This window comes from Belonocnema kinseyi, chromosome 4 (assembly GCF_010883055.1).
Source record: "Belonocnema kinseyi isolate 2016_QV_RU_SX_M_011 chromosome 4, B_treatae_v1, whole genome shotgun sequence".
Lineage (NCBI taxonomy): Eukaryota > Metazoa > Arthropoda > Insecta > Hymenoptera > Cynipidae > Belonocnema > Belonocnema kinseyi.
In genome coordinates this window covers 19260218-19288171 of record NC_046660.1, presented here as the reverse complement: position 1 = coordinate 19288171, position 27954 = coordinate 19260218, and the positions used below count along the sequence as shown (strand labels likewise).

The following is a 27954-nucleotide window of genomic DNA, read 5'->3' as shown; positions in this document are numbered from 1 at the left end:
TAAATATAAATACAAATATAAATATAGAGTAATGGAATTTTCTAACTAAAAAGTCGAATGCTTTAGAAGATATTCAACTTTTAAATCTGAAAAGAAGCATTCAAAATGAAAAAAATTATTTTTAATGCAGAAAGATGAATTTTTAACCAACTAGTGAAATTTCCATCCTTTAAAGAAAAATCTCCACGCAAAAAAGACAACTTTTCTACTAAAAGATGCATTTTTTATCCAAATGAATAAATTTTTCATCCGAAAAGTCCAAAGCTAAAAAAAACATTGGAATCTTGGAGAAAAAAAAATTTTTTGGGGGAATTTTTTAATTTTCAAGAAAATGATAAAATTTTTAACTGAATAAAATTTATTATTAAAAAGAGATGAATTCTGGCTGTAGAATGTACTAGTAGACTTTTTAATTCCAAATAATTAAAATTCAACCGTGAAAGATGCGCTTTTTACCAAAAAGATGATTTTTCTACCAAAAAATAAATGCTTAACAAAATAGTTGAATTTCCAGCAAAAAAATATTTTTCAACAAAATAGTTGATTTTTTTAACAAAATAACGAAATTTTACATCATATTTTAAAATTTATAACCAAACGAGATGACCTCTGCACACTAAATATAATTGTAGACTTTTTAAATTAAAAAAATCTTTTCTTAGGAAAAGATGACTTTTTAAAAAAAAAGGCTAATGTTCAATAAAATAATTATATTTTCAGTAAAATTAGGAAAGTTTTCATTAAATAGTATAACTTTTATACAAAAAAGGTAGACGAATACTGAACCTAAAATGCATTTTTGAAGTTTTAGAATAAAAATAATTCTTAACTAAGAAAGATGAATTTTCGACAAAAAGGATGAATTTTCAGACAAAAAGATAAACTTACTAAAAAAAATATCAATTTTCAATTTAGAAGGGCAATTTTTAAATGCGAAGGGAAGAGTTTTAAAGAATGAGTTTAATTTTTGTTAAAAAAAAAGAATTTTTTAAAATATAGTTGAATTTTCAACGAAATAATTAAATTTTCAATCAAGTAGAATTTTCAGTCAAAAGAGATAAATTCTTGACAAAAATTATAACAGGATTTTCAGTTAAAAAGAATTAACTTTCAATCATAAAAGATGAATTTTTAACGAAAAAAAAAGAAATTTCTAACAATAGATGAATTTTGAATTCAAAAAGACGAACATTCTGTGCCAAATGACAAATTTTTGATGAACCGCTTATAAATAAAATAAACTTTTTTATAGAAAAAAAAGGACTTTTAACTAAACAGCAAATTTTTCACCAAAAGAGATTAATTCTAAAACAAAAATATAAAAAGAGACTTTTCGATGAAAAAGAATTTAATTTCAAACAAAAAAGAGGATGCGTCTACCGAAAAATGAATTTGTACCCTAAAAGATAAATGTTCGTCCAAAAATGCTAAAGATAAACAAAAGAGTTAAATTTAAAAAAAAAATTAATTTTTATAAAAACATTTGAATTTTTAAGAAAATAGCTAAATTTTCAACAAAATCAAATTTGTATTCAATAGAGATGAATTCTGGAAAAAATACAATGGACTTTTTAATTAAAAAGAATTAACCTAATTGATTCTGAACCATAAATATAAAAGGAGACTTTTTCAATGAAAAAGAATTCGAATTCCACAAAAAGACGCCTTTCCTACGAAAAGATGAATTTTTATCAAAAAGTATACATTTTCTATCCAAAAAGGCAAAGATAAAAAAATAATTGAATTATTAATTTAACTAAATTAATTTTTATGAAAAGATTTGAATTTTCAAGAAAATGATTAAATTTTCAACCAAATCAAATTTTTATACAATAGAGATGAATTCCGGACAGAAAATATAATGTAATTTTTAATTAAAAAGAATTTACTTAATTAATTCTGAATCAAAAATATAAAATGAGACTTTATAAAGAAAAGGCTGCAGATAAAAATAGGAGTTGAATTTTTAACAAAAAAAATTAATCTTCATAAAGTCTAGATTTAATTTGTAGGTGTTGAATAAATCCTTTTTATGAAAAATTTCTACTATTTGGTGAAAAATTAATTTCTCTGTTAAAGATTTAACTATTTTCACAAGAAGCCTTCTTTTTTATTGAAAATTTTTCATTTGCAAAAAAATCCTTCCTTTTAGATTGAACATTCATCGTTTAGCAGAAAAGTAATCTTCCTTAGTCAGAAAGTTAATTCCTTTTTATTAAAAATTCTACTCTTGCGTTTTTTGTCCAGAATTCCTCTCTTTTGATTAAAATTTTTATTCAGTTCGAAATTTAATTATTTTCTTAAAAATAATACTATGTTAAATATCTGAGAAGAAAACTTACATTCGTATTTTTAGATCCTTGTTCATTTTTGCAATAAATGTTATTGCAAAAATGAAAAAGGATCTAAAAAATTTCCAAAATTGTAGGTTAAATCCCGTGTTTTTTGGTTTTCGTGGTATTCCTGATCAATGACCACCCTGACAATACAAATTTAATTAAAATATTGTTTATGGATTTCTAGGAAGTATTGACACATTTAGATTTCTTGGTATCAATAAATTTTCCTTTCCACTTATTAGTTCAGCGAGCCTTGTCACAATAGAAATTATTGGCTATCAAGAGTCTTCTAAAGCTTAATTCTGAATTGACTTTTGGTGTTAAATTAAAATAAAAATTAAATTCAATCACAAACAGTTACGTTTTTAAACAAATAGTTGAACCATCAAGCCAAAACGCAAGTTTTCAACAAAATAATTAAATTTTTGAAGAAATATTTAAATTTTCAAATAAAATGATAAATGTTCTTGTCAGGTATCGAATTGTTTTTTTGGTACAATAATTTATACTATATATTAATTACAAATTGCAATTCAATTAGAAAGTTTCAAACACAAAAAAAATCAAATAAATCAAAATAACTTTTTCAATATGGTTTTAATATTTTAAACGGTGTTAACCTCTGAATTTTGAAATTTTAGTACAACTAGATGCTTCAAAATTTTTTCTCTTTTGCATAACAATTTTTTTTATTAAAAATTTAACCGTTCCATTATGTGTTAAAAGTTGATCGTTTTTAGTTGCAAATTCAACATTTCGGTTAAAATTTGATTTATTTTGACGTAAATTTGAATTCAGCCATTATATTTTGTTTAATAATGTATGGTTTTTTAATGAAAATCTCAAAAATGTGATTGAAAATTCGTGTGTTTTGTTTTTAACTTGTCTATTTTGGTAAAAAATTAATTTTTTGCGTTGAAAATTCAACTATTTGGCCTAAAAAGTCAACTGTTTTGTTGAAAATTTAGCTTCTGATGGGAAATTTCAATATTTTGTTAAAAAATTGTATTTTTGGTTAAAATAATGTAATCTCTTTAGAATCAAATGTTATTCTTTTCTGTTAAATAAGAATAATTTTGACTATTTAGAAACTGAACTATTTAGAACTATTGAACTATTTGAAAAAAACTACTTTGTTGAAAATTCAATCATTTTATTCAAAATTTGATTAATCTGTTAAACATTCGCCCTTTTGGAAATAAATCTCGTGCTTTTTTTATTAAATTAAACTTTATTCTAAAAACTCGTCTTTTTCACTTGAAAATTTAACTAAATGATTGAAAATGCAATTGGTTTTGGTTGCAGTTCATTCTATTTTGTTTGAAAAATTATATTATTTGGTTGAAAATTTGTTACTTTTGCTTAAAAGTTGAACAACTTAGTTTTAAATACAAAAGGTTTAGTTAATAATCTCTTATAATATTCATTTTGTTAAACCTTCAACTTCTTGGTTCATAATTTGTATCTTTTACTTTAAAGTTTATTTATTTGGATGTAAATGGAACTGCTTCGTCTAAAATTTATTTTGTTTTAATTAAAAATTCAACCATTTGGTAGAAATATCATATTGATTTGTTGATAATTTTTAATTTTTGGGCTGAAAAGCCAACTACTTTGTTGAGAAAGCAATATATTTTGACTTAAAATCTTAAGCGTTTCATGTTAAACCGAAAAAAATATTTTGACTTAAAAGGTGGCTGACGCAGTTTCTCAGCTGTGAGAATTGTATCCAAAGGGCGCAGTGCGCAGGTACTCACATGCGGATATTGCGCAATATTATGCCTTTCAATTGCACACAAGGGTTAATCTGCAAAAACGCTCTTAAAAAATAATTAATGATCCCTTAAAAGTCCCCTGAGATTAAAAAAAAAGTTATATATAATTTTCTCTAGCTATTTTAGAAGCTACACATTAAAATACAAAATAAAAATGTTAAATTGAATTCAAAAATAATAAAATTGAAAATTTAGGATGAAAATTTCCAGGACGCGAGACACTAGGATGCATTTCATGGCTGGTCACGGAGAATCTTAAGGTGAGGATGTTAGGGCATTAACAGATAAACGACGTAGGTGAAACGTTCAAGAAGTCCTAAAGGTACCCTGGGCATCTCGTAAGCAGTAAACCTCTCTAATCCGTAGACGGCTTATACAACCTTCGCTTACTCAACACGTCCTTCTTGTCCACGTTTCACCCCAGCCTCTTCTCAGGTGGCAAAATTACTCTCATCTCGGCGAACAAAAGTTCCTAGAAAAACGACCCCTATTTATATCGCGAATGTAATCTGCTTATGTCAGTCTCAGTGGAAGATAATACCTGCATAGAAAACATAGGCTCAAATTGTCAGCATATCACTGCAAAGAGTTGAGGTGAATTATTTAGTTTAAACCTCCCCCTTCTCTACATCTCCTCCCCTTATCCTAACTTATTTTACTCGCCGCTTTTCCCACCTCTTCACTCACTTCCCATTCATCCTCTTCTTCCATTCCCCCTTATTTCAATCACTTCCCATATTTCCCCTTCCCTCATATCCCCTTATTTCTCAATATTCCTATATTTCCACTCACCTAATTTTCCTTTATTCCCCTCACTTCTACTACTACCGTTCCCTTAACTTCCCCTCACTTAACCTACTTCCGCTCTCCTCATTTCACTTTTTCTCAATTATCCTATTTCTCTCAATTTATTTTCTATCAATTCCCCTACTGTCCCTTCCCTCATTTCCCTGACATTTTCTCACATGATTTCCTATACTTGACCTTATTTTCTGCCCCCTTATTTTCCACTATTTCCGTCACTACCCCTACCCTTATTTTCTATAATGTCCTTTACTTCCCCTCAATTTACCTGCTTTCCCTCTCTTCATTACCCCTCTTCTGACTTATCCGACTTTCCGTCCCTTTATTTCCAATGAATTTCTCTACTTTGCCTCCCCTCATTTCATATACTTTTCCTCAGATAATCTCTCATACTACACCTCACTTCCCGTCCCCTCGTTTCCGATAATTTTCTTCATTTTAAATGAGAATCATCACTTTCCCTATCCTTATTTCCTCTCATTTCTTTACGTTCCCTCAATTTTTTCCACATAACTTTGCCTCCCTAGATTATCCATTATATTACCTACGTTTTATACTTTCTCTCTTCTCATTTTTCCTTATTCCCTTCACTTTCTCACCCTACACTTTTCACATTCTTTTTTACTTTTTTTTTCTCCTCAAATACTTCCCCGCGATTACCGCAATCTCCCTTTTCTCATTTCCTCTCTCCTTACTTATCCTACTGCCCCTCTATTTATTTTCTATAGAGTACCCTACTGTCCCTTCCCTTATTTCCCTCAGTTCCCTCCAACATTTTCCCATACACAACTTTACTTCCCATCCCATTATTTCCCATACTTCCGCTCATTTTCGGTACTTTCCCTCATTTCCAATTATTTCCCTCACTTCCCCAGTCCCCTCTTCTTCTAGTCCTGTACCTTTACTTTCAGTCAATTAGCATACTTGCCCTCTCCTTATTTTCCCTCTACTAACTCATTCTACTCCCCCTCCCTTTATCTCCTAATAATTACCCCCCCCCCCCTATTGTCACCTATCTACCCTTTAATGATTTTTCATCCTTCAACTTAATTACCGTTCCCTCATTTCGCATACAACCCCTAGTTTTTCATTATTTTCGTCACTTACCTTACCCTCATTTTCCTTGTTTACCCTACGTTCCCTCCCATTATTCCACCTCACTTCTTCTGCCCAAATTTGTCATCACTTTACTTATTTCTGATACTTCCTCTCTTCTCATTTCCCTTATACCCCTTACTTTCCAACCCATACGTCGGATACTCTCTTTCCATTCTCTTCTATTTAATTATCCTAATTTCCATCTCCTCATTTTTTTCTCCCTTAATTTATTTTACTTTTCCTCCCTTTATTTCTTCATTTTTCGTTATTAATGTAACTTTCGTTCACTTATTTCCCCTAATTCCCCCTACTTTCCCGTCCCTCATACTACCTAATTTCTCCTCTTCATATTTTTCATCAGTTGACTCACTTCTCATACTTTCCGTCTTTTCATTTTTCCTCATTCCCCTTACCTGCCCGCCTTACTTTCCCTATTTTCCCTCTCTTTACTCTCTTTCCTCTCAATTCAAAAGCTTTCGCTCTCATTATTTCCTCTGTTTTCTCTATCATAATTTTATCTAATTTCTCTTCTCTCATTTCCCCTATTTCCTCTCTCCTAAATTTCCCCATTTCTCATCAATTTTCCTATTGTCTATTCTATAATTTCCCCACGCTTCCTCTACTTTACCCAATCAAGTCCCCTAATCCCCCACTCAATTCTTATACTTTCCCTCCTCTCATTTCTCCACACTTCCCATACTTCCCCTCCCATAATTTCCCCTCACTTTCTCTCACTTCCTCTTTTTGGAAAACAGTATGCCGGACGGAAAGACATTTTTCCGCCAAATGTTACATTTCCAACGTCGAAAGATAATTTTTCAACCGAAAATATTCATTTTTCTCCCAAAAAGATGAACGTTCAATAAAACACTCGAATTCTTATCACAATATTTCAAGTTTCAACTGAAAAGATAAGTTTGTAACCTAAAATTTGATAGTTCGATTTAAGTTAGAAAAATTAAATTTTAACAAAATGGTTACATTTTTAACAAAAAACATACATTTTTAACGTAGTTAATGTTTCAGCCGAAAGAAAATTTTTTACTTAATTTTTAAATTTTAAAGCAGAAAAAGACAAAAAATTCTTAACAAAACAGTTGATTTTCGAGCCCGAAAAAATGTCTTTCGACGAGAAGTTAATTTTTGAGCGAAAAAAAAATGAATTCACAACTTTGTAAATTAATTATTTTCCTTCTAAAAGTATTTTCATAGATTAAATGAAAATTTAACTATTTCAATTACATTAGGAATGCACACTTTTTTATTCAAAAATTTCATATTTTGTTCAAAATTTAATTATTTTGTTAAATTTCCACAATTTCAGTAGAAAATCATTCTTTTTTGGTAAAAAATTTGAATATTTTGTTGAAAATTCTTTTTTTTTTAATAAAATTTTAACTATTTTGGTAGAAAATTCAACTATAGGGTTAAAAATTAACTATTTGGTTCCATTTTTATTTTACAGTTAAAAATTCAACTATTTCGTAGAAAAAACGCCTGTTTTTCTTGATGAAATGTCTTTAAAATTAAAAATGTAACTATTCCATTTTTCATTAAAAAGCTGTCTTTTTTGTTGAAATATTAATAATTTGTTTGAAAATGTATTTACTAAGTTAGAAGAATTAATATTTTCTATCTAGAAAAATAATCTTCTGGATAAAATTGTATCTTTATAGTTAGTGAAATTTGATTCCTGTTGGGTTACAGGTCTACTATTATATTCTTTATTGATAATTTATTCTCAATAGTTAAAATTTTGATTATTTTATTAATGATTAATGTATTATGTTAAAAACTGAACTCTTTCGTCGAATATCTAACTATTATGGTGAAGAAAAGAACTATTTAGTTGAAAATGAATTTTTTGATGTATATTTATATTAACAGATTTAAAAAACAACTATTTGATTTAAGATTTGTATAGTTCGTCGAAAATTAGTTTTTTTAATAGAAAGTTAATTTTCTCGGTTGAAACACTATTGTTAAGAATTGAGGTTTTTTAACAATTTTGTTTGTAATTTCAATTTATTCTGTGATTTTGTCAACAATGTCTTTTATTTGTTAAAATTATTTTTTTAACTGAAAATTTAATGAGATCTCAAATATTTGGTAGAAAATTAATATTTTTTACTTCACAATGCATCTCTTTGGCTGATCATTGAACTGCTTCGTTTAAACTTTTTTTTTGTTTTTTTGTTGTGAAAAATTTATATTTTTTAGTTGGCTATTCAAATATACGGTTCAATACTTTCTATTTTTACTTGAAAATTAATATCTTTGGTTGACAATTTAACTGTTTTGTTACTTAGTTGAAAATTTATCTTTTTTATTCGAGAATACAAATCTTTGTTTAAAAATTGCTACGTTTTAATTAAAAATTCATTCATTTTGTTGAAAATTCAGCGTTTGCTAAAAAAAATGCTTTGTTAGACTTAGGAGATAATAAATCATCCAAAGTTGGAAGTAGCTAAATCTTAACAAACATTTTAGCCAGAAAAAAAATAATTTCCAGAGCTACAGAGATTTATAACCCAATATGCAACGTTTTGATATTCCAGTATTTACTGTGCATTTTCTCAGATTTAAAAACTTTTAAATTTCGTTGGGTGTTTTTCGTCAACTTGATGAGATTTAGGTGTCACACATAATCCAACTATGTAAATAGAAAATCTTCCCACTTCCGTGCAATATTTTCAGTAAAATATCATGCAAATATGGGTACGATATTACGTCATGCTGTTGCGTCTCACTTAACGGCGATGGAAAAATGATACTATTATGGGTTATACGATACGTAATACTTTTACAGTGGCGGTTCAAAATGCGTCAACGTCCACAACGTCAATGAAGATAACTCGACAGATGGGATTTCTTAGAGTAAAGAGAAATTTCTCCCTTCTTTTGCAGGTGATGGAAACGTGAGCTTCGAGGAGTTTGTGGAAATTGTCAGCAATATAGGAGGAGAGAGTGCAGCCGCACCTACTGATCAAGATCAAGAAGAACAAGAACTGAGAGATGCCTTTCGGGTAAGTTTAATGTTCTTTTCATTTTTATAAAATTAAAGGTTACGCAATCAAAAAATCTTCCCCTAACACCTTAACCTATTCCTAAACTTTCCTTATCCGCATATCTAATTAGTTAATTTCGTATGTCTCTTTGCTTTTCCTACCCCTATTAATCATTCCCCTTTCCCCATCCCGACCTGATCATTATCCTGATTTCATATATTACTCTCACACACCTATTCCTTCCACTTCCTATTTCACTTCACTTCTCTCTTCCCTTGCCTTTTATCTCTTTGATACCCTCCCATAATTTTTCTTACAACTCTAACATGTTATTCTTATTAAACCCTCCCTTCCAAAACTTTCATAGTCCCTGCTTTTATCAAATCCATCTCCGTCATCCTTATTCCAACTTCCTGATTTATCCTTACATTCAAATTCCAGATATTTCTCTTTCTTACCTTCACCTTTGTAATTCCCTTTCGCTTCATTAACATCACAACTATATTATTACATTCTCCTCTACTTCTTGTTTGCCCTAAACTCATAATCTTTCATCGTATGTTATCCCTCTCTCTGATACTCTTACCATTCCTTATAATCTCACCCCAAATTCCCGTTTCCTTTATAACTTTTCTTTAAATTTCTATGTTCTATAACTCTTCCTCACTCACCCCTGTCCCTTCTCTTTTATCTCTGTGTTTCTTTACTACATGATTTCTCTCACAAACTTAATATGCCGTTCTCGTACAAACCTCCCTGTCCCTACCTTCAAAATCTTTCATCGCATTCCAGAAAATCCACCTGATTCTCATTATACATCTCGTAATTTTCCCTTATAGTTACGCTTCCATTCCTGGTACTTCTACTTACTTTTCTCTTCAGCTTCCCCTTCCCTTCTCATTTTGACACTCTTTCACATGATTTTTCCCATAACCATAACATGTTATTCACGCCGACCCTTACTGTCTTTACCTAGACAATCTCTTATCTTCTTTGACTCCTCTCCTTAATGTTCTTCCTATCGACTTCACCTGCCCTAACAATTAATTATTGGTTATTCCTCCGTCTTCCGCCCACCTTTATTTTTTCCTTTCACATCATTTCCCTCACAAACCTACAATGCCATTCCTCTTTATCCCTTCGATTCGTGGTCCCCATAATCTTTCCTTTCAGCACATCTCTCCCTAGAAACCTCAGAATGACCTTATATAATTTTCCCGGAACTCCTATTCCCCTTAATCCTCACTTACCCCTACCAATTTTCTTCTTTCACTGTATTTCCATACCAAAATAATTTCCTAGACAACCCTATAATGACATTCCCGTCCAATCCTACCTTTTCCTATCTTCATAAATTTTCTTATTATTTTACGCCTAACCTTAGTCGTCAGTCTATTCCTCCTTTTCCTTTACCAATAAGATTATCTCCTATCCCACCATTTTTCCCGATATTCATCTTGCTTCTCTTAATTAACATGCAGGCTCACGCTCACGTTAATCCTCCTCACTTCCTCCTCCTTGCCTTCATAGCTTTGTCCCGCCCCCGCCCACCTCTTTGTTACCCTCTCACAATTTTTCTCTCACAACCCCAAATGCAATTCTCGCCCAACCCTCCCTTTCTGCACTCTCATATTATTTTTTTATTACACTCTTCCTACATTCTTTTCTTCTTCACCCCTTCCTTCTCCTGTCCTATAAGTTTCCCTCTAACCCCACCCTTCTCCCTGATTATTTTCCGGCAGCTCATACTTTTCCCTAACTCTTAAATTCTTCTAACTTCTTCTCAATTCACCATCCTGCTTCTCCTCACCTCTTTGTTCATTTGCCACTTCATTTTTCTTCAAGCTCTAGTATAAAATTATAATGAATTATTATAAAAATTATTAAAAAGTCATTAAATATTGTATGTGTATCCTCCTCTACTTAAATCTATCTTTACTTTGTTAGCTAACACTTATCTTCCGCATATCCCATTTATCAACCTCTTTTGTTGAAAATTAGGCATTAGTTCGATTCGAATAACATTGCACAGTGCTCCTTCATGATTTTAACATACAATCAAGAAGTTTTAAAAGTATCTATCATCTAGCCATACAATTTACTTTTATCCAATCCCTACTCTGACCCTCTTTCTGCCCCTATATAATTTTTCAGCAAACTCCCATTCTCCTTATTCCTCCTCACTTACCCCTACCTCTTCTCTTTTACATCTTTGTTCCCTTTCAACATACTTTATTACACAACCTTCATATGCTATTTCCGTTCATCTTTCCATTCCTTACCCTCATAATTTTTTTTTTCATCTTATGACTTCTCCTGCTCTACATCCCGCCTTTCATAATTCCTTATCATGCACCTATTCTTTTCACCATTCCTAACCCCTCTCCCTGCATCCATTCAGTATATGTGTCTCCCTTACACCATATTCCTCACGAACCAAGCCTGTCACTCCCGTCCATTCATCTCTTCGCCTTTCACCATAAAATTTGATCTTATCCTAACCTTTACCCTGATCCTCATCATTTCCCCTATTATTTCCCCTTACACTTGAATTTACTCCTCCACACTTCCTTCTTCTTATTCCCTTCTCATCCTTGTTTTCTTCCTACATATTTCCCCTTATAAGGCCAACATGGAACCCATGCCAATCCCTCCTTACCCCCACTCTAATAATCGTTTCTCTAATCCAAGCCCTTCTTCCCGATATTTATCCTGTAGCTCATAATTTCTCCTCACGTTCCGAATTCCCTTACTCCTTCTTGATTCCCCTTCCCCGTGCTATTCCTGGTCAACTCTATTTTCTCTTACTTTATAATCTTTCTTCTAATCCTACCCTACTCCTTGATTATTATCATCTTCCTCACAATTGCCCCTTTCGCGAGAATTTACTTTACGCCTCCTCACTTCCCCCTCCTTATTGCCTTTAAATCTTTGTTTTCCTTTCAGATTATTTCTCTCATATACCCAACATGGTAACCATGCTCATCCCTCCTTACCTCTACTCTGATAATCTTTCTGCTTATCCCAGCCCTTCCTTCGGATCTTTATCTGTTAGCTAATAATTTCCCATTACGTTCTGATTCCCCTAACTCCTTTCCGATTCGCCCTTTCTCGTGATATTCCCGTTCATCCCATTTTTCCCTACTTCATAGTCTTTCCTATAATCCTACCCCACTCCTTGATTATTATCATCTCCCTCATTATTTTCCCTTTCACTCGAATTTACTTTAATCCTGCTCACTTCCCCTCCTTATTTCCCTAACATCTTTGTTTACCACCCACGTATTTCCCCTCATAAACCTAACATGGTGTACCCATGCCCATCCCTTCTTACCTCTACTTTGAAAATCTTTCCTCTTATCCCAGCCCATTTCCTGATATTTATCCTTCATCTCGTAATTATCTCTCACGTTCCGATTTCCCTGAATCCTTTTTTATTTTCCCTTCCAAATGCTATCCTATCATCCCTATTTTCTCCTACTTCATAATCTTTCCTCTAATCCTACCCTACACCTAGATTATTATGATCTTCCTCATTATTTCCCCTTTCACTCGAATTTACTTTACTCCTTCTCACTTCCCCCTCCTTATTCCCTTTACATTTTTGTTTTCTTTCCACATATTTTTTCTCATATACCCAGAATTGCACCTATTCCCATTCCTCTTTACCCCCACTCTAGTAATTCTACACCATAATCTCTCCTATAATCATAATAATTATTATCCTTTCCCCCATACTTCCCCCTAAAACTCAAATTCCATCAACTCCTCGTCTCACCCTTCTCCTTACCCACAACTCTTTGTTACCCTTCCACATCATTTTTCTTCTCACAACTCCAAAATATAATTCTTGTGCATCCCTTTCTTTAAACAGTATTCTTTTACCATGTGAGCATCCAATCAAGCAGTTTTAAGAATATTATGGAGCTTTCAGTATTGGAAAATTATCCAATCAAATATTCAGTATTCAGGAAAAAATGACTCCCGAAAAGTTATAAAAATAATTGATCAATTCTTAAAGTTCAATGTTGGAATATCTTCATTATTTTCGGAAGAGAAATTTTCCCCTCTTCATTGAAAGAATAATCGTCAAAAATTCAATTGGATAAATAGTTCGACACTATCGCTTTGTCTCAAGGAGTGCCCCATTCATTCGCAATTTTTCTTTGTCTCTCCTGCTTTCATCTCGGCATTGCCTTATCTTTGACTCAAGAAATCCGTCTATTAATTTCTGTGATCATTTCACCCTCGACTTTTCCATTTCTGAATTTCACTTTTTCGGGTCTGCAAGCTTCATGTTCAGATAAAGAGCTCGAAAAATATTTCTTTCTTCCTGGAGTTGCTTCTTCTCTTCCGCTTGACGTTTTCACTCACAATGTGCAAATATGTCGAAAAGATTTTATGAGAATGCTTTTCTTTTCAAGTTTTTTCAGATAGACTACTATGTGCTCGCGAAATAACTCAGAAGGTGGAATTTACAACTTTCAGGGATTAAAGCTAGGGTGAAAAGGAAAATAAAAACTTTTGCAAGAGGTTTCGAGAGATCTCGAAGCCATTTCGTAAACGTAGATTCCAGTTGTATTTCTTCTTATATTTTTTCCTTTTTTCAGTTTACCCACTTTACAGTTTACACTTAAATCCGGCGGTTTGCAAGATAAATTTCTTAAAGCGCTGTGCCATAGCCTATAATAAGTCTTTTATAAAACTCTCATAAAATTTATGGAAAAAAGTGTTCCTTTTACGTATAAAATATTGCGATCTACATAGTTTAAACTAATTTTAATCAAATAAAAGTAATTTAACATTAAAACTATTACTGACGTTTAAAACTGTTGTATTTGAAAGCCCGATTCAAATCCCTATCGTATTTTAAACTCTTTCCAAGTCAAGAATAAATAAACGAACAAAAAAACAAGAAGTTTAAAATGAAAAATTTATTAGTAGCATGTAATTATATTATAACAATTGTGAATTTCGTATAACTATTTTATTTTACAAATTAATTTTTGGAATAGATTTTTTATTAAGAGAAATACGGTTCTTTTAAGAGAACATTTTTGAACAAAGTCAATTTAAACATACTATCAAATAAATTATGAACTTTTTTTATTAATTATACATATTTTTTTAATCCAAAGAAAGATACAAAAGTTTATACTAATTTCATATCTTCTAATAGACCTCGCCATAAACGATCTACTGTCTAAAACATTTTTCCCATAAGTCTTTCTCCTACTACTTATTTTTTTATTTTTTACAATATCTTATTTTTAAATTTTTAGTATAAAAACTAGACTCTTGTAAAATCTAGAAAACTATTGAAAAATTGAAAAAAAATATTACTTAATTCTAACAATACGGAAAGCAAAAACGGAAATTAGATTGTCCAAAAGGATCTTCTTTAATAGTTTACTGAACGGTTTAAAATAAAAATATTTTCAATTTAAAAAAGTTAGAAATGGTAATCGCCAGCCTAAATCAGATTTTAGGAAATATTAGTAATATGTTTCTAAGATTATATAAGTATAACTTTCTTAAGATTCTTGAAAAAAAATTTTTTAATTGCATCATTTTGGTTACGTCGAAAATAATCTAGAAAATTTTCAAGGTACTTTTAGAACTTTCAACATTCTTAATATTGCTTGACCCCATTTACACTTTTCCTAAAATTTTGCTAAATCTTTCTAAATTGAGAAAAAATACTTAAATGTTTGAAGTAAAAAATTCTTAAACTTTAAAAATTTTCATCGATTACAAATTTTATCGAAAAAAAGAAATTTCCGAGAATTTATAATATTATCGAATTTTTAAATTAAAACAAATAAATTTTTGACTTACAATTAAGTCTTAAAATCTAAACAATTTAACTTTTTTAAATACTATAATAATCTATAAAATAATTTCATCTGATAAACATATTTTTAATGTCATTAATTATTTTATTACTTATTTATTCTATTAAAGATTTTTTTCATTCTTCATTTTATTTTTATGGATTTTTCCGTCATCCGAATTCTCGAAATATTTAAAAAATTTTTTAATGTTCATTAAAACCTATGTTTGAGAAATAATATATCATTAAATATTTTTCCAGGAATCTTGATAAATATCTGTATTCTTAGAGTACCTTTCAAAATCCTTTAAGAAAATATCAAACTTTCAATGCTGAATCTTTAAAAATACTCTTTTGGCTTTTAATTTTTTTTCAAAGTTTTAATTATTCTCAAATATGTTTTTAAACTACTAAATATCTTTTAAAATGTATCAAATTTTTTTTAACCTTTTTTAAAACCTTACGAAAATGAAAAAATTGTTTTAAAGTATTCGAGACTCATGTTCGTGAATTCTAACATTGAAACAAATATTCTCTCAAAATTAATTTTTTTCCGATTTAAAAAAGAATAATTTAGATCTTCCTAGCACTCTTAAGAAAATTTGTTATATTATATTGCACTAAATAAAGAGCCAATAAACTTTCAACCAAGAAAATAAATTTCCATCTAAGAAGATTAATAAATAAATATATTCATTAATAAATTCAACCGCATTTCTGTTGCGGGTGCGGGTGCTCCCGCATGTCAAATTAAGAAGGAACAAGTTGTATTAAAATATATAACAATTTAAGAATTATAATTAATGATAACTTTTTTTTTAGAATTTGTGGGTAGAAATAAAGAAAATAAGTAAATAAAATTTTTTTTAATTGATTTGTATCTAAAATTTTTTCAGCTTGAGCCAATTTTTTCACTAGTAAAAGCTGTAGATATAAGAAATTCATCATAATTTTTGAACTAATAGGAAATATTTTTATTTGTATATCGATGAATTGCAATGATTAAAATTTGTTTTTCTCTTGTCAAAGGCCAACTCACAAGTTTTTCTTCCTCAGCTCAACTGATTTGATTTATTTTAGCAGTTTCACTTCACCCTACTCTTTATTGCTCTTAAACTGAAATAAAAAAAATGCTTAATTTAGAAGGTTCTGAAAGTTCCGGCAGAACGTTCAATGCTATTACGAATTATCATGGCAGTAATAGATTATGTACCAACGATATTATTTTTTAAATTATTTTTGATCACATCTTATAATCCACTTTATTTAGATTCTTCAAACAGTTATTCTTCTAAAGAAAAATTTCGAGGAAAACTAAATGACATCTTGGAAATTAACATCTAAAAATAAATAAAATTGTCGTAGACACATTTAATACTTCGAAATTAAAAAATATCTCAATAACTTTTAGAAATATTATTGCTCATCTTAGAAAATAACATCTAAGTAAATCACACCGTAGTAAGTACATTAAGTACTTTCTAACCTTAAAATATTTAGTACCACTTAAACCTTAATACCTTTAGTTTGTGCTTTATTAATGTATTTAACAACTTTTTCCATTGAGAAAATATAAGTAGAACAATATCGACGCGCCCAAATGAAAGAGTGCCATCTCGGTAGGACGAAATAAAAAGGTGCCATCTCGGGTGGCGAAACATTAAAGCTTAAGAATTCCATATAAATAGTATTGGGAACACCAACGCCCTCTGAAGTAGGGAACCTTTTTATTTGGTTCTGCCAAGATGGAACCTTGTCATTTGGACACGTCGATATGTCTCACAACAAAAACAAACTCTGCAATAATTAATAAGTGATGGTCCTCCTGATCTGTTATTAGATCAATAACTCCATATGCAATCGGCAGTTCCTTCCCATATGAACGACGATTTTCTGGCATTAAGGGACATAGTTCTGAAACTATATTTTTTTTCTTCATTTCAGAAATTCCGCGAGGCTGCTCATGTGGCAATGGTTTCGGTATTCCGTTTTTGACTTTTCAGTTTATAAAATTTAACTTCCTTAAAGGTGCGTCCAAAGAAGCGGAAAATTCTAAGGTCATATTGCCCCGTTGAGCTTTAAGAAGGACGATATCACGTAGGTATACTCTAGGCTTCATGTTTTTCAACTTATATTGCGAAGAGTGATCCTACCAATGTCACTGAAATTCATACTGACAACTTTTACTTTGCCTGAGCTGGCTGCCTGAACAGCATCTTTAAAATTAGGAAAATCATAAACTTTGGGATTCTTTTCCATAGATTCTTCCACCTGATGGTGAAAACTATCAGCAGACATAAAAGTGTGTCCCGGCTCAAAGTATTTGAATATAATTTCTTCTGTAGCTATCTCGTTGAGTTGATAATATATAGTAGGAAGGAAAGAAGAGTTCATTTTTTAGTTTGTCCTGCACAGTTGTCCAGCCCCAAAGTGATGCTTCAGTGTCTCGATGTCCACAGACACGAAGCTTTCATTGAAAGCTATTATCCTTTTTGTAAACATGACCTTTTTAATTCCATCCATGCAAGGCAACATAATTACTTTTTGTATGTCAACCGAGTAGCATACGTTTTTCTGACTAAAATCTTTCGATTCGCCATCCAGTCTATAATTTTTCCGAGCTTCCCTTGCTCTGTTTATATGCTTTTTCCACTGGATACATTCTTAACATTTTCTTACATGACCTGCTTCATCTGCGATTTGCGAACTAATTCCAACGTTCAATTCATCATCATCGCCTGCTTTAGGATTTTCTTCTTCACATCGTATCTCTTGATTGTCTTTTCCTTCTAAAGCAGCTTATTTTATTTGATTGTGATCGACTAATTTTTTAGGAATTTGTTTGTGCAAATCATAGGCAACACAATGTTCACATTCTTCGCTACCTAGCTTTGCAAAAGAAGTATTCAGGTCATCTGAAACAATTTTTCGAAAAGATTCCAGAGAGCACTGCAAACTTTTGAATTGGTGATCTTCAATTTAGGCATATTGGCATATTTTCCCTTTTGTAAGGAGTGTGTTTCCTTCTATAATCTGACACCGCTGGGTTGTTCCTGTTGCAGTTCTGCAACGCCTATCACTCTTAGGGACGATAAAATGGTTTTTTGGCCTCAAGTTTCTGATTACCGAATCGTTGTTTCTGTTGTGTCCTAGTGTTTCTAAGAAAAACGTTTTACACACTTCACATCAACCACTGCCACCAAATTCTGAATGACCAAGCGTCTACCCTTATTATCTAAGGATCAATACTCGCGATTAATAATTTCTCGATGTTCTCGATCGCACTTAGATGAAGTATCTTTGCAGCCAGGTTTGACTGAACAGTTTTCTTTTCCTCGTTTATTATTTTTTATTGAGTGTTTTTCATTATCGAAATGAATCAAGTCTTCAGATATTTGTGTCAAATTTTCGTCAGTGGAAACAGAAATCATTTTAGTTTAATTTTCTAAAACTGATGTCACATACTGAATATCTATATACTCGAGATTTTTGTCTGATGAGTTGCTTATTTGTGATACAGAATCTATCACAACAGGAGTAACTTCTCTGATATTTCCAAAAAACGATGGTTTACATGATATTTCCGAATTCACGCAGTTGTCTACGTTCAGGCTTTCTTCGAGTGGTAGGATTATTAATTTATTTTGATTCCCCGATAGATTTTCTAATTTTTTCGGGATTTTCGGGATTGTAACAAAGTACAAAACTCTCTCGAAATATGGGAAATATGGTGACTTTTGATAATAAAAAGTCAATTTGAAACACTTTAAATTTATGAAATTTGAAGTCGAAATATAATGCACTTCAAAGAAAAAAGAGTTGACTTTTCCACCAAAATATATTTTTCTTACTAAAAGAGAGAAAACTTTTAACCAAAAGTAGATGGTTTTAACCAAATAGACGAATTTTTCCGCCGATGCTTGAATTTTCAACCCCAAAAGTCAAATTTTGAAAAAAAATTTGATTTTGAATCAGGAAAAATGACTTTTCTAACATAAAATATTCATTTCAAACAAAAGCAGATGATTTTATCAAAATAGATGAATTTTTTCGCAGATGCTTGAATATTCAACCATAAAAGTCGAATTTAAAAAAAATTTGATTTTGAACCAGGAAAAATTACTTTTCTGACATGAAATATTGATTTGTAACCAAAGTAGATGATTTTATCAAAATAGACGAATTTTATCGCAGATGCTTGAATTTTCAACCACAAAAGTTGAATTTTTAACAGAAAATTTTGATTTTGAACCAGGAAAAATTACTTTTCTGACATAAAAGCTTGATTTTCTGCCGAAAGACAGATGTTAAATCAGTTGAATTAAACGGAAAAAGTGAATTTTCAACAAAATAATTGAATATTAACCAAATAGATTATATTTCATCCAAATAGTTGTATTTGCCATCAGAAATATTAACTAAAAACAAAAAAGTTAATTCCAAACTAAATCGTTCAATTTTTTAGGGAATTGTAGAACTTTTAAACCAGAAAGACGAATGTTCTATTAAGCAGTTTAATTTTCAACTAAAATGCTAAATATTCAACCGAACATAAATAAATTTGTGCATAATTTTGAAATATGAAAGTCATTATTTCCAAACTCATAAAGGTCGTAATGTTACTTTAACTGAACTCCCCGCCTCCTAAACTGGTACGTAGTTTATCGACAATCCCTCATGGTTAATCAATTAAAGTTAATACATACACATCATTTTCTTTATTCATTATTGATATTGTACACTCCTTTTTTTGGAGAGACCAAATTATATATATTTATGTATATATATATATATTTTTTTTTTTTGCGTGATGAACTTGGATTCACAATGGATTATCACCGATAACACAAACTACAAATGGAACCAAATCAAATCGATCATCGATCAAATGCAATACAATGTTAAAGCCTGTTGGAATCGTTCTGATAGAACGAAAAATCAATGTTAAAGTGTGTTGGAATCTTTCTATTATAGATCGATTGCAACAGACTTAAACATTTTATTGCATTTGATCGATTACAGATTTTATTTTGTTCAATTTTTGGTTTGTTTTATTGGTTATTATTATTCATGTATTTATTTCAGAAAGAGAAGTCAACATAACCTACAAATAAGGGTGAGAATGGAAGGGGGGTCGTTGCTGCAGACAATAGTTCTTGCTACGTCCCCTAGGTGGCGCTGATATCACATTTTGCCACAATCTACAAGCAGCCCCCCCCCCCTCCAAATACATTAGAGTGGGCACACCGTGCATATGACTGTTTATTTTTTGTAGGTTATGTTATATAATATAAAAATTTTAATTTGGAGAAAAGTGATTTAACATGGAAAAAAACATGTGAATTTAATTCTCAGATTAAACGCCAAATAACGTATTCGAAAGTTATCGTTCTCTCTATAAAATCCAATTCAATAAGCAAAAGTCTACCAGAACGTAAATTTAATCAGTTATTTGGCCACCTAGGGGACGTAGCAAGAACTATTGTCTACAGCAACGCCCCCCCCTTCCCTTCTCACCCTTATTTGTAGGTTATGTTGACTTCTCTTTCTGAAATTAATACATGAATAATAACAACCAATAAAACAAACCAAAAATTTGAACAAAATAAAATCTATAATCGATCAAATGCAATAAAATGTTTAAGTCTGTTGCAATCGATCTATAATAGAAAGATTCCAACACACTTTAACATTGATTTTTCGTTCTATCAGAACGATTCCAACAGGCTTTAACATTGTATTGCATTTGATCGATGATCGCTTTGATTTGGTTCCATTTGTAGTTTGTGTTATCGGTGATAATCCATTGTGAATCCAAGTTCATCACGCAAAAAAATATATAATTCTTGCAGCTACAGTGAAATTGAGCAGACGTGAGCAGACGATAGAACTTCTATCGTCTGCTCAAGTTCATTTCGAATTATGAATTCACACGAGCGCCACCTAGGGGACGTAGGAATTACTATAATCCGTTCACCACTTTTCTATGGGAGTGGGTACACCGTGGTCATGTGCTATCTAGTCATCACAGCTGATCTCAGATTGTATCTAGCACAGTAGTCTGCTGTTCAGGACGTCGTAACTACACAGGTACGCATGCGCATTCGCATTTCTGAGTTACAACATCTAGGTTTGACTGCTGTAGATATGGCAAATTACTTTTGCAAAATTATAGACAATACGGACAAAAAATGTCTTAATTTCTTCACAGAGCAATAGTAAACAATATTAGAAACACGATAAACTTTGCAACTCATTTTTGATGAAATATGCAGTTACTACTTTTCTTGTTGGGACGGCAGAACCCTTTTTGTATGGTTAAGAAATATTGAGGTTTGGAAGAAAAGAAGAGCTAAATTTGTTGATTTTTCTTCCATATTGTTCAATTGTTGACCCAAAAATACGAATATTCGACAAAACAGTTGAATTTTCGAACTTTTTAACAAGAAAGTTAATTAAAGTCAGTTAAAGTCGGAATTCTGAAGTTAGCTCCCTAACCTCAACAAACACTACTTTGTAAATTTTCTACTGCTTGGAAAAAAACAAGAGCCAGCTTCGGAACTTCGAATTCGGAGTCAGCGACTCTAAATACGCATGAATTTACTATTCTGTTCGTTCGTAAACCTTACTTCTTCGGTGCGTTTATGAAATTTAAGAACAAAGTGTCTTTTGAGGCTAAGAAACTTTGAAGATTGGAAGAAAAAAAGAGTTAACTTAAGAATTTCAAGATTAGATTCGGAATTAGCGACTCAAAGTACGTAAGAATTGACCAGTCTAGTCCATCAAAATTCGTACCTTTTTTTGGGGCTGTAAAATGTACCAAAATTTTTTTTGATGTTAGAAGGAAAAGAACAGATAACGGTGACATTTCAGATTCAGTTTCAGCGACCCAAAAGACATAAAAATTGACTAGTCTGGTCCGTGGAAACTTCTACTTTTTTGGGGTCAGGGACAATTTACAGAATGACACTTTACCGAAAGTGCGCAGACGGGTCTGTGCGCATCGCTGTTGGTGAGGCACCAAATGCTGCCAACATACGCGGTTCCTTTAAATAGAGTTTTTTATATGTAGATTTATGCTCGCGTATCAAAGCTACAAACCAAAACTAAAATCGTATTTTCAAGTTTTCTCTTCAAAATCTTTACCTGCACTATACTTTTTAGTCTTGAAATTTTATAAATGTCTTTGCATATCGCGCTGTGCTAAAATACTTAAAAAATCTTCAAAATTCCAAAGGAAAAATCAAATAATTCGAAAGTCTATTTTACATAGGTCAAAATGGCACCTTTTTCCGAACTTTTTATATAAGTTTTCTTTATCTTTTGATTTTCAAATTTGTACGCATATCTTAGCGGAGCTCGATTGACAAAGACATTTAGAAACTTTTAAGACCAAAAAGATTAGTGTAGGTAAAGAATTTGAAGAGAAAACTTGAAAATACGATTTTAGTTTTAGTTTGTACCTTTAACACACGAGCACAAATTTACATTTAAACAACTCTATTCAAATGAACCGCGTATGTTGGCAGCATTTGGTGCATCACCAGCGGCGATGCGCACAGGCCCGACTGCGCACTTTCGGTAAAGTATCGTTCTATAAATTGTCCCTGATCCCTTTTTTGAGGGGCTTCGGAAGTACAAAATCAGATTCGGATTCAGCGACTTAAAATACGTGAGAATTTACTAGTCTGGTCCGTCAGAATTCGTCTTTTTCGTGTGGCTGTGCAATATACGCAGAATTTTTTTTTTGAGATTAGAAGAAAACATGAGCTACCTTAAGCATTCCCACTTTGAAAACAGATTCAGCGACCCAAAATAAAAGCCAACTTTAGGATTCCTACTTTAGATTCAGAATCGACGACCCAAAATACATCAAATTTAATTAGTCTGGACCCAAGAAAACATCCTACTTGGGGGGGGGGATGTTATCAATAAAAAGTTGAACATTTGTAAAAAAAAAACAGTTATTTCCATTTCTTGTTAATTTCCTATCTCGGAAGAATGTTGCTCTAAACTCATAAATCAATTTTAAAATCCAAATAACGAATTGTGGTTCAGTGCAGCAATAAATCATATTTTCCCGTAATGAAGATCAGGTAGCGTTGTTAACTTTCAGAATGCACTCCACGAAGCAAGTAATTTACAGCGTGGTAACTGAATGTTTTCATCATTTTTTTTTTGTCCCAAGTGAAAGAGCTCGTTGGACTAGTAGTTGTCTCGAAAGAAGCTCGGAAAATTACCCAAGTACTCTCGGGGGAAAAGGCGTTTCTTATTCAACCTCTTTCTTCCCCCCTTTTTTATTATTTTCAATGTAACTTCGTCTATCCTCGTACGATCTTCATTGTCACCTCGAGACTCCGAACAAAATAGGATTTTCCTTTCGTCTCTTTATGTAGAGGTTCGGTGAACTTCACGATTATGACACTCTCGAAAACAAGACGCGTTTCATGTAATTACGACACGAACTAAAAATCTCTTTTCTTTCATTTCGCGTCCCTACTTTTCCTTTGAAGGATCCTTATTATTTTGAAGTAGAAATAACATCAGAGTTAAGGGTCCGTTCATATACTATCGTCCCAATTTTATGTGCTGGGAGGGTTACCTAAAACATTATTGTTGGTACTAGAGATCCTCTGAGTAGAGTTGAGACACAAACTCACACAGGCTCAAACAGACTTATCACTGCGCATGGCGATTAGACAGGAACCAGAAGTTCTCACAAAGGGCGCGAAAGTTTGATACTTTTTAAATAGAAAATCGAGTAGCTAAATCTTTAGTTAGAATAATTAATATTTTCAATCAAACAAAATTTATTCAACAAATTTGATCAATTTTGAAACAAACAACTGAACTTTCAATCAAAATGATGATTTTTTCATTAAAACATTGCTTTCAACCAAATGGATAAGTTTTCAACCAAGAGAATTGTTTTTTATCAAAAAAGAGGATTTTTCAACCAAATACATGAACTTTTAACTAAAAATATCAATTATCAAACAAAAATATAATAGTTAAATTTTTAGTTAAGAACAATTATTTTTAAAGAAAAAAAAAACATTTTTTAATACAATAATGAATCATGATCCAAAAACATTCATTTTCTGACAAGAAAGTCGAATTTTGAACCAAAAACGTACATTTTGTATTTTAAAGTAAAGAGGAAATAGTACATTTTCTGTAAGAAAATGAATTTTCAACCGATAATGAAGAATTTTCAAAGAAATAGTTAAATAACTAAAAAATATGAATAAACAATTTTTTTACTACAATGATAAATTTTGAAGCAAAAGGTCAAATCTTAACCCAATAGATAATTTATCAACAAAAAAGATGAATCTTTGACCAAAAAAATTAATTTGAACGAAAATTATTAATTCTGTCTACAAAAAATTACTTTCTCACTAAATGAATGAATTTCTCACTAGAAAGACACATTTTCAATGAAAATTATAAAATCTTTACCCAAAAAATTCAATTTTAACCTAAATAATTGAACTTCTAACCCCAAAGATAAATTTCCAACCTCGAAGATTGTTTTTCTACCAAAAAGACGAATTTTTAACGAAATAAATAAATTTTCAGCAATAGAAATTAGTTTTTAATGAAAGTGATGAACATTACGCCGAACAAAATGAATTTTCAACTACAAAGTTAAATTACTAACCAAAAAAGTGCATTTTAAGCCATGAAGATTAATTTTCTACAAAAAAAACACGAATTTTTAACCAAAAAGATGAATTTTATTTTAATTTTTACCAAACAAGCGAAACGTAAAATAATTAAATTAACATTTAAAAAAATATTTAGTCAAACAAAAAACGAGCTGTCAACAAAATATTATAACCAAAAACTCCCAAAAAAATAATTTTTATCAAAACATTTTAATATTTAAGCAAAGAAATGAATTATTTACCAAAAAGCTTAATTTTCAACAAAAATTATAAATTTTTCCCGCCGAAAAATGAATTTTTTACCAAATAGTTCATCTTCTCACCATAAAGAAAAATGTCCAATCAAAAAGATTAATTTTCTATAAAAAAAAGACCAATTTTCAACCGAAAAGATGATTTTTCAAACACGCGGATTGATTTTCTACAAAAGATGAACTTTTGACCAACTTAATAAATTTTCAATTAAATCGTTTTTTTCGGAAAAATTTTCAACTAAAAAAGATAATTTGGAAACTAAAAAGCGAATAGACTAAGAATATTAATGTTATACAAAAAAAAAACGTATTTTCGAACAAAAGGATGAATTTTAAATTGCGAACGTTCATTTTTATACAAAATACATGAACTTTTAACTCAAATATTTAATTTTTAACTAAAAAGTAAAATTTATAACCGAAAAGATGAATTTTCAACAAAAAGGATGAAGTTTCCCCTATAAAGTTTAATTTTCAACCAAAAATTAATTCTTGTCAAAATACATTAATTTCTAATCAAATAGTTTAAATTTTCAACTGAAAAATACAAATTTTAAACCAAAGATAAAATAGGCTAAAAACATTAAATTATTACCAAAAAAAGACGCACTTTAACCAAAAAGATGAATTTTCAACCAAAAACATTAATTTTCAACAAAATACATGAATTTTTATTCAAATAGTTAAATTTTCAACTAAAAAGTATCAATTTTTAACCAAAAACTAAATATGTTAATTTTTAGTAATCGAAATTATTTTCAATCAACAAACGAAGAATTTTCAACAAAATAGTTCTGTTTTTAAAAAAAACAAAAAAATAATTTTTATCCAAAAAATGAATTTACAACGAAGTAGTTCAATTTTACACAAAATAGTTTAATTTTTTAAATGTTTGGATTAAAACAAACAGAATAGTTAAAATTTTCATTTAAAAAGTGTTTCGAAAAAAACAAGACATATTTTTAGCATCATAAATAATTTTTTAGCCAAAAACATAAATTTTTAATAAAAATGATGAATATTTTACCCAAGAAAATAAATTGTCAACTACCAACATTAATCTTTTAACAAAAAACTTTATTTTGGACAAAACACATCAATTCTCAACAGAACAATTGAATTTTTAACTGCAAAATGTCACTTTTCAACCAAATGTCGCATAATTGAATTTGCATTTTTAAAAAATGCTCAACCAAACAAAGAACGAGTTTTTAATGAAATATTGTAACCAAGAGGATCATTTTCTACCAAAAACACTAATTTTAACAAAATAAAAGAATGTTCTGCTAAAAAACATAAATATTGAACTAAACATGGAACAGTTTAATTGAACTAAAAAATCTAACATTTAAACACACAATAAAATAATTTTTTCTCAATATTTCTATTTGCATCTATTTGATAGTTTCAATATGTTTATATTTTATGTTAGCTTCTTCTTCATTTTATTATTCAAAATTGTAAATTTATTGTAAAATTTGATTTAAAATTCGCGCGTTTTTCATCACTTTTTGTTCCAGTTTAATCTTAGCCAATCAAAACAGTGGTAAGTTGTGGCAGAACCCTACCTAGAGGATCTCTAGATCAGTCGAGGTAACTTCACGAACTTAGATAACGTTAAGTCGTTTTAAAAAAATAATTATTCTTTTCAGTTAGAAAATCATCTTTTGGGTTTAAAATTCGACCACTTGGTTAAATTTTAATCTCTTTTGTTCCAAAATTACTTTTTTGATAGAAATATAATTTTTTTAACAATTCATCTAATTTTATGTAATTAGGAGACGAACTGTAAATCTCTTTTCTTTTGTCTAACGTCCATTATTCCATTTATTTGTTATAAAAAGATTTTATGAATAAATTAGAAAATAGTCTTACTAGCGGTAAAAAAAATTCTGTTTGCTAAACGTAGGTGATATTAATGTAGGAATAACATTTAATAACAAAACTAACTGAAAAGTTTACAATAACCATTGTCATAAACAATGTTTGTGGTGAAATATTAAAATTTAGATTTTTTCAAATTATAATTTCCTTCAATGGCCAAGAAAACTTCAGGTATTTCTTAAAATAATGAATATGAAATAATATTTGTTAAAATATAAAATAAAAATTTTTTATAAATTTTTATTTTTATAAAGTTAGATTAACAAATTCAAAATCTCGGCTCTTTCGCATAGAATTTTTTTTGCACTGGAAATATTTTAAGCTATTGGACGAATAAATAAAATATTTCAAATTTGCATGCAATCTTATGATTCATTCACAATCTACTGTGATCGTTTAGAATTTGTTTATCTAAATTGTTTATAAAAATGTAAGTTGTTATATTTTACTAAATATTTTTAAAGACCAATTTTTTTAATATCCTTAGCTGTTCTAGCGATTAAAGAAAATTAAAATGTGATAAAACCTTAAATTTAAATTTTTTGTCACGAGAATAATTTACAACCATGGTTATTGTTAACTTCTCAAATATTTTTGTGACTAGCAGTCATTTGTCCAACATATTGAAACATTTACAATGCAAAAAAAATTTCTATGCGAAAGGGCTAAGCTTTTAAATTTGTTTATAAAATTTTTAATTGTTATATTTAATCAAATAATAATAAATGTTCATTATTTTAAATACCTGAAGTCGCGCTAGTAATTGAAAGAAATTATAGTTTGAAAAATCTCAAATTTTAATATTTTGCCACAAGCATTGTTTGTAATAATGATTATCATAAACTTTTTAATTAGTGCTGTAATTAAATGCCATTCATACTTTGATATAAACACTTTTACCAAATGGAAAATTTGTTTACCGATACTAAGACTATTCGCTAATTTGTTCATAAAATTTGTTTTACAACAAATTAATGGAATAATAAAAAAAATTATTTCTATTCTATGAGTCCCTAAAAATTCATTTAGCACAATATAAAGTTTACCTAATCAGTTATTAAAGCGTAAACTATTGTTATGTCGAAAATTTCAGTTCTTCTCTTCCATAATTTTAATAAAAAAATGATTAATAAACAAATAGAGGTGACAAAAGTTCGGAGCAAAAGCTCTTCAAAATTTAATTAACTTTAATTTTTTTAATTAAAAATTAGATCAAACTTAATGGCTCTGAACATTTTTGAACGAAAAAAGTTAATTTCCATTAACTCGGGGGGGGGGGGGGGGGGGG

At 30.1% G+C, this 27954-nt stretch overlaps 1 protein-coding gene across 3 annotated transcripts in view; it reads left to right on the top strand.

Moving 5' to 3' along the window:
* The window catches only part of LOC117171463 (calmodulin-like), a 458393-nt gene that overhangs the window by 326372 nt on the left and 104067 nt on the right, over positions 1 to 27954 (top strand). For all 3 annotated transcript variants that reach the window (XM_033358805.1, XM_033358804.1, XM_033358806.1), the window contains exon 4: positions 8924 to 9042. In XM_033358805.1, coding sequence (XP_033214696.1) covers positions 8924 to 9042 — 119 coding nt within the window. The remainder of the gene's footprint in view (positions 1 to 8923; positions 9043 to 27954) is intronic.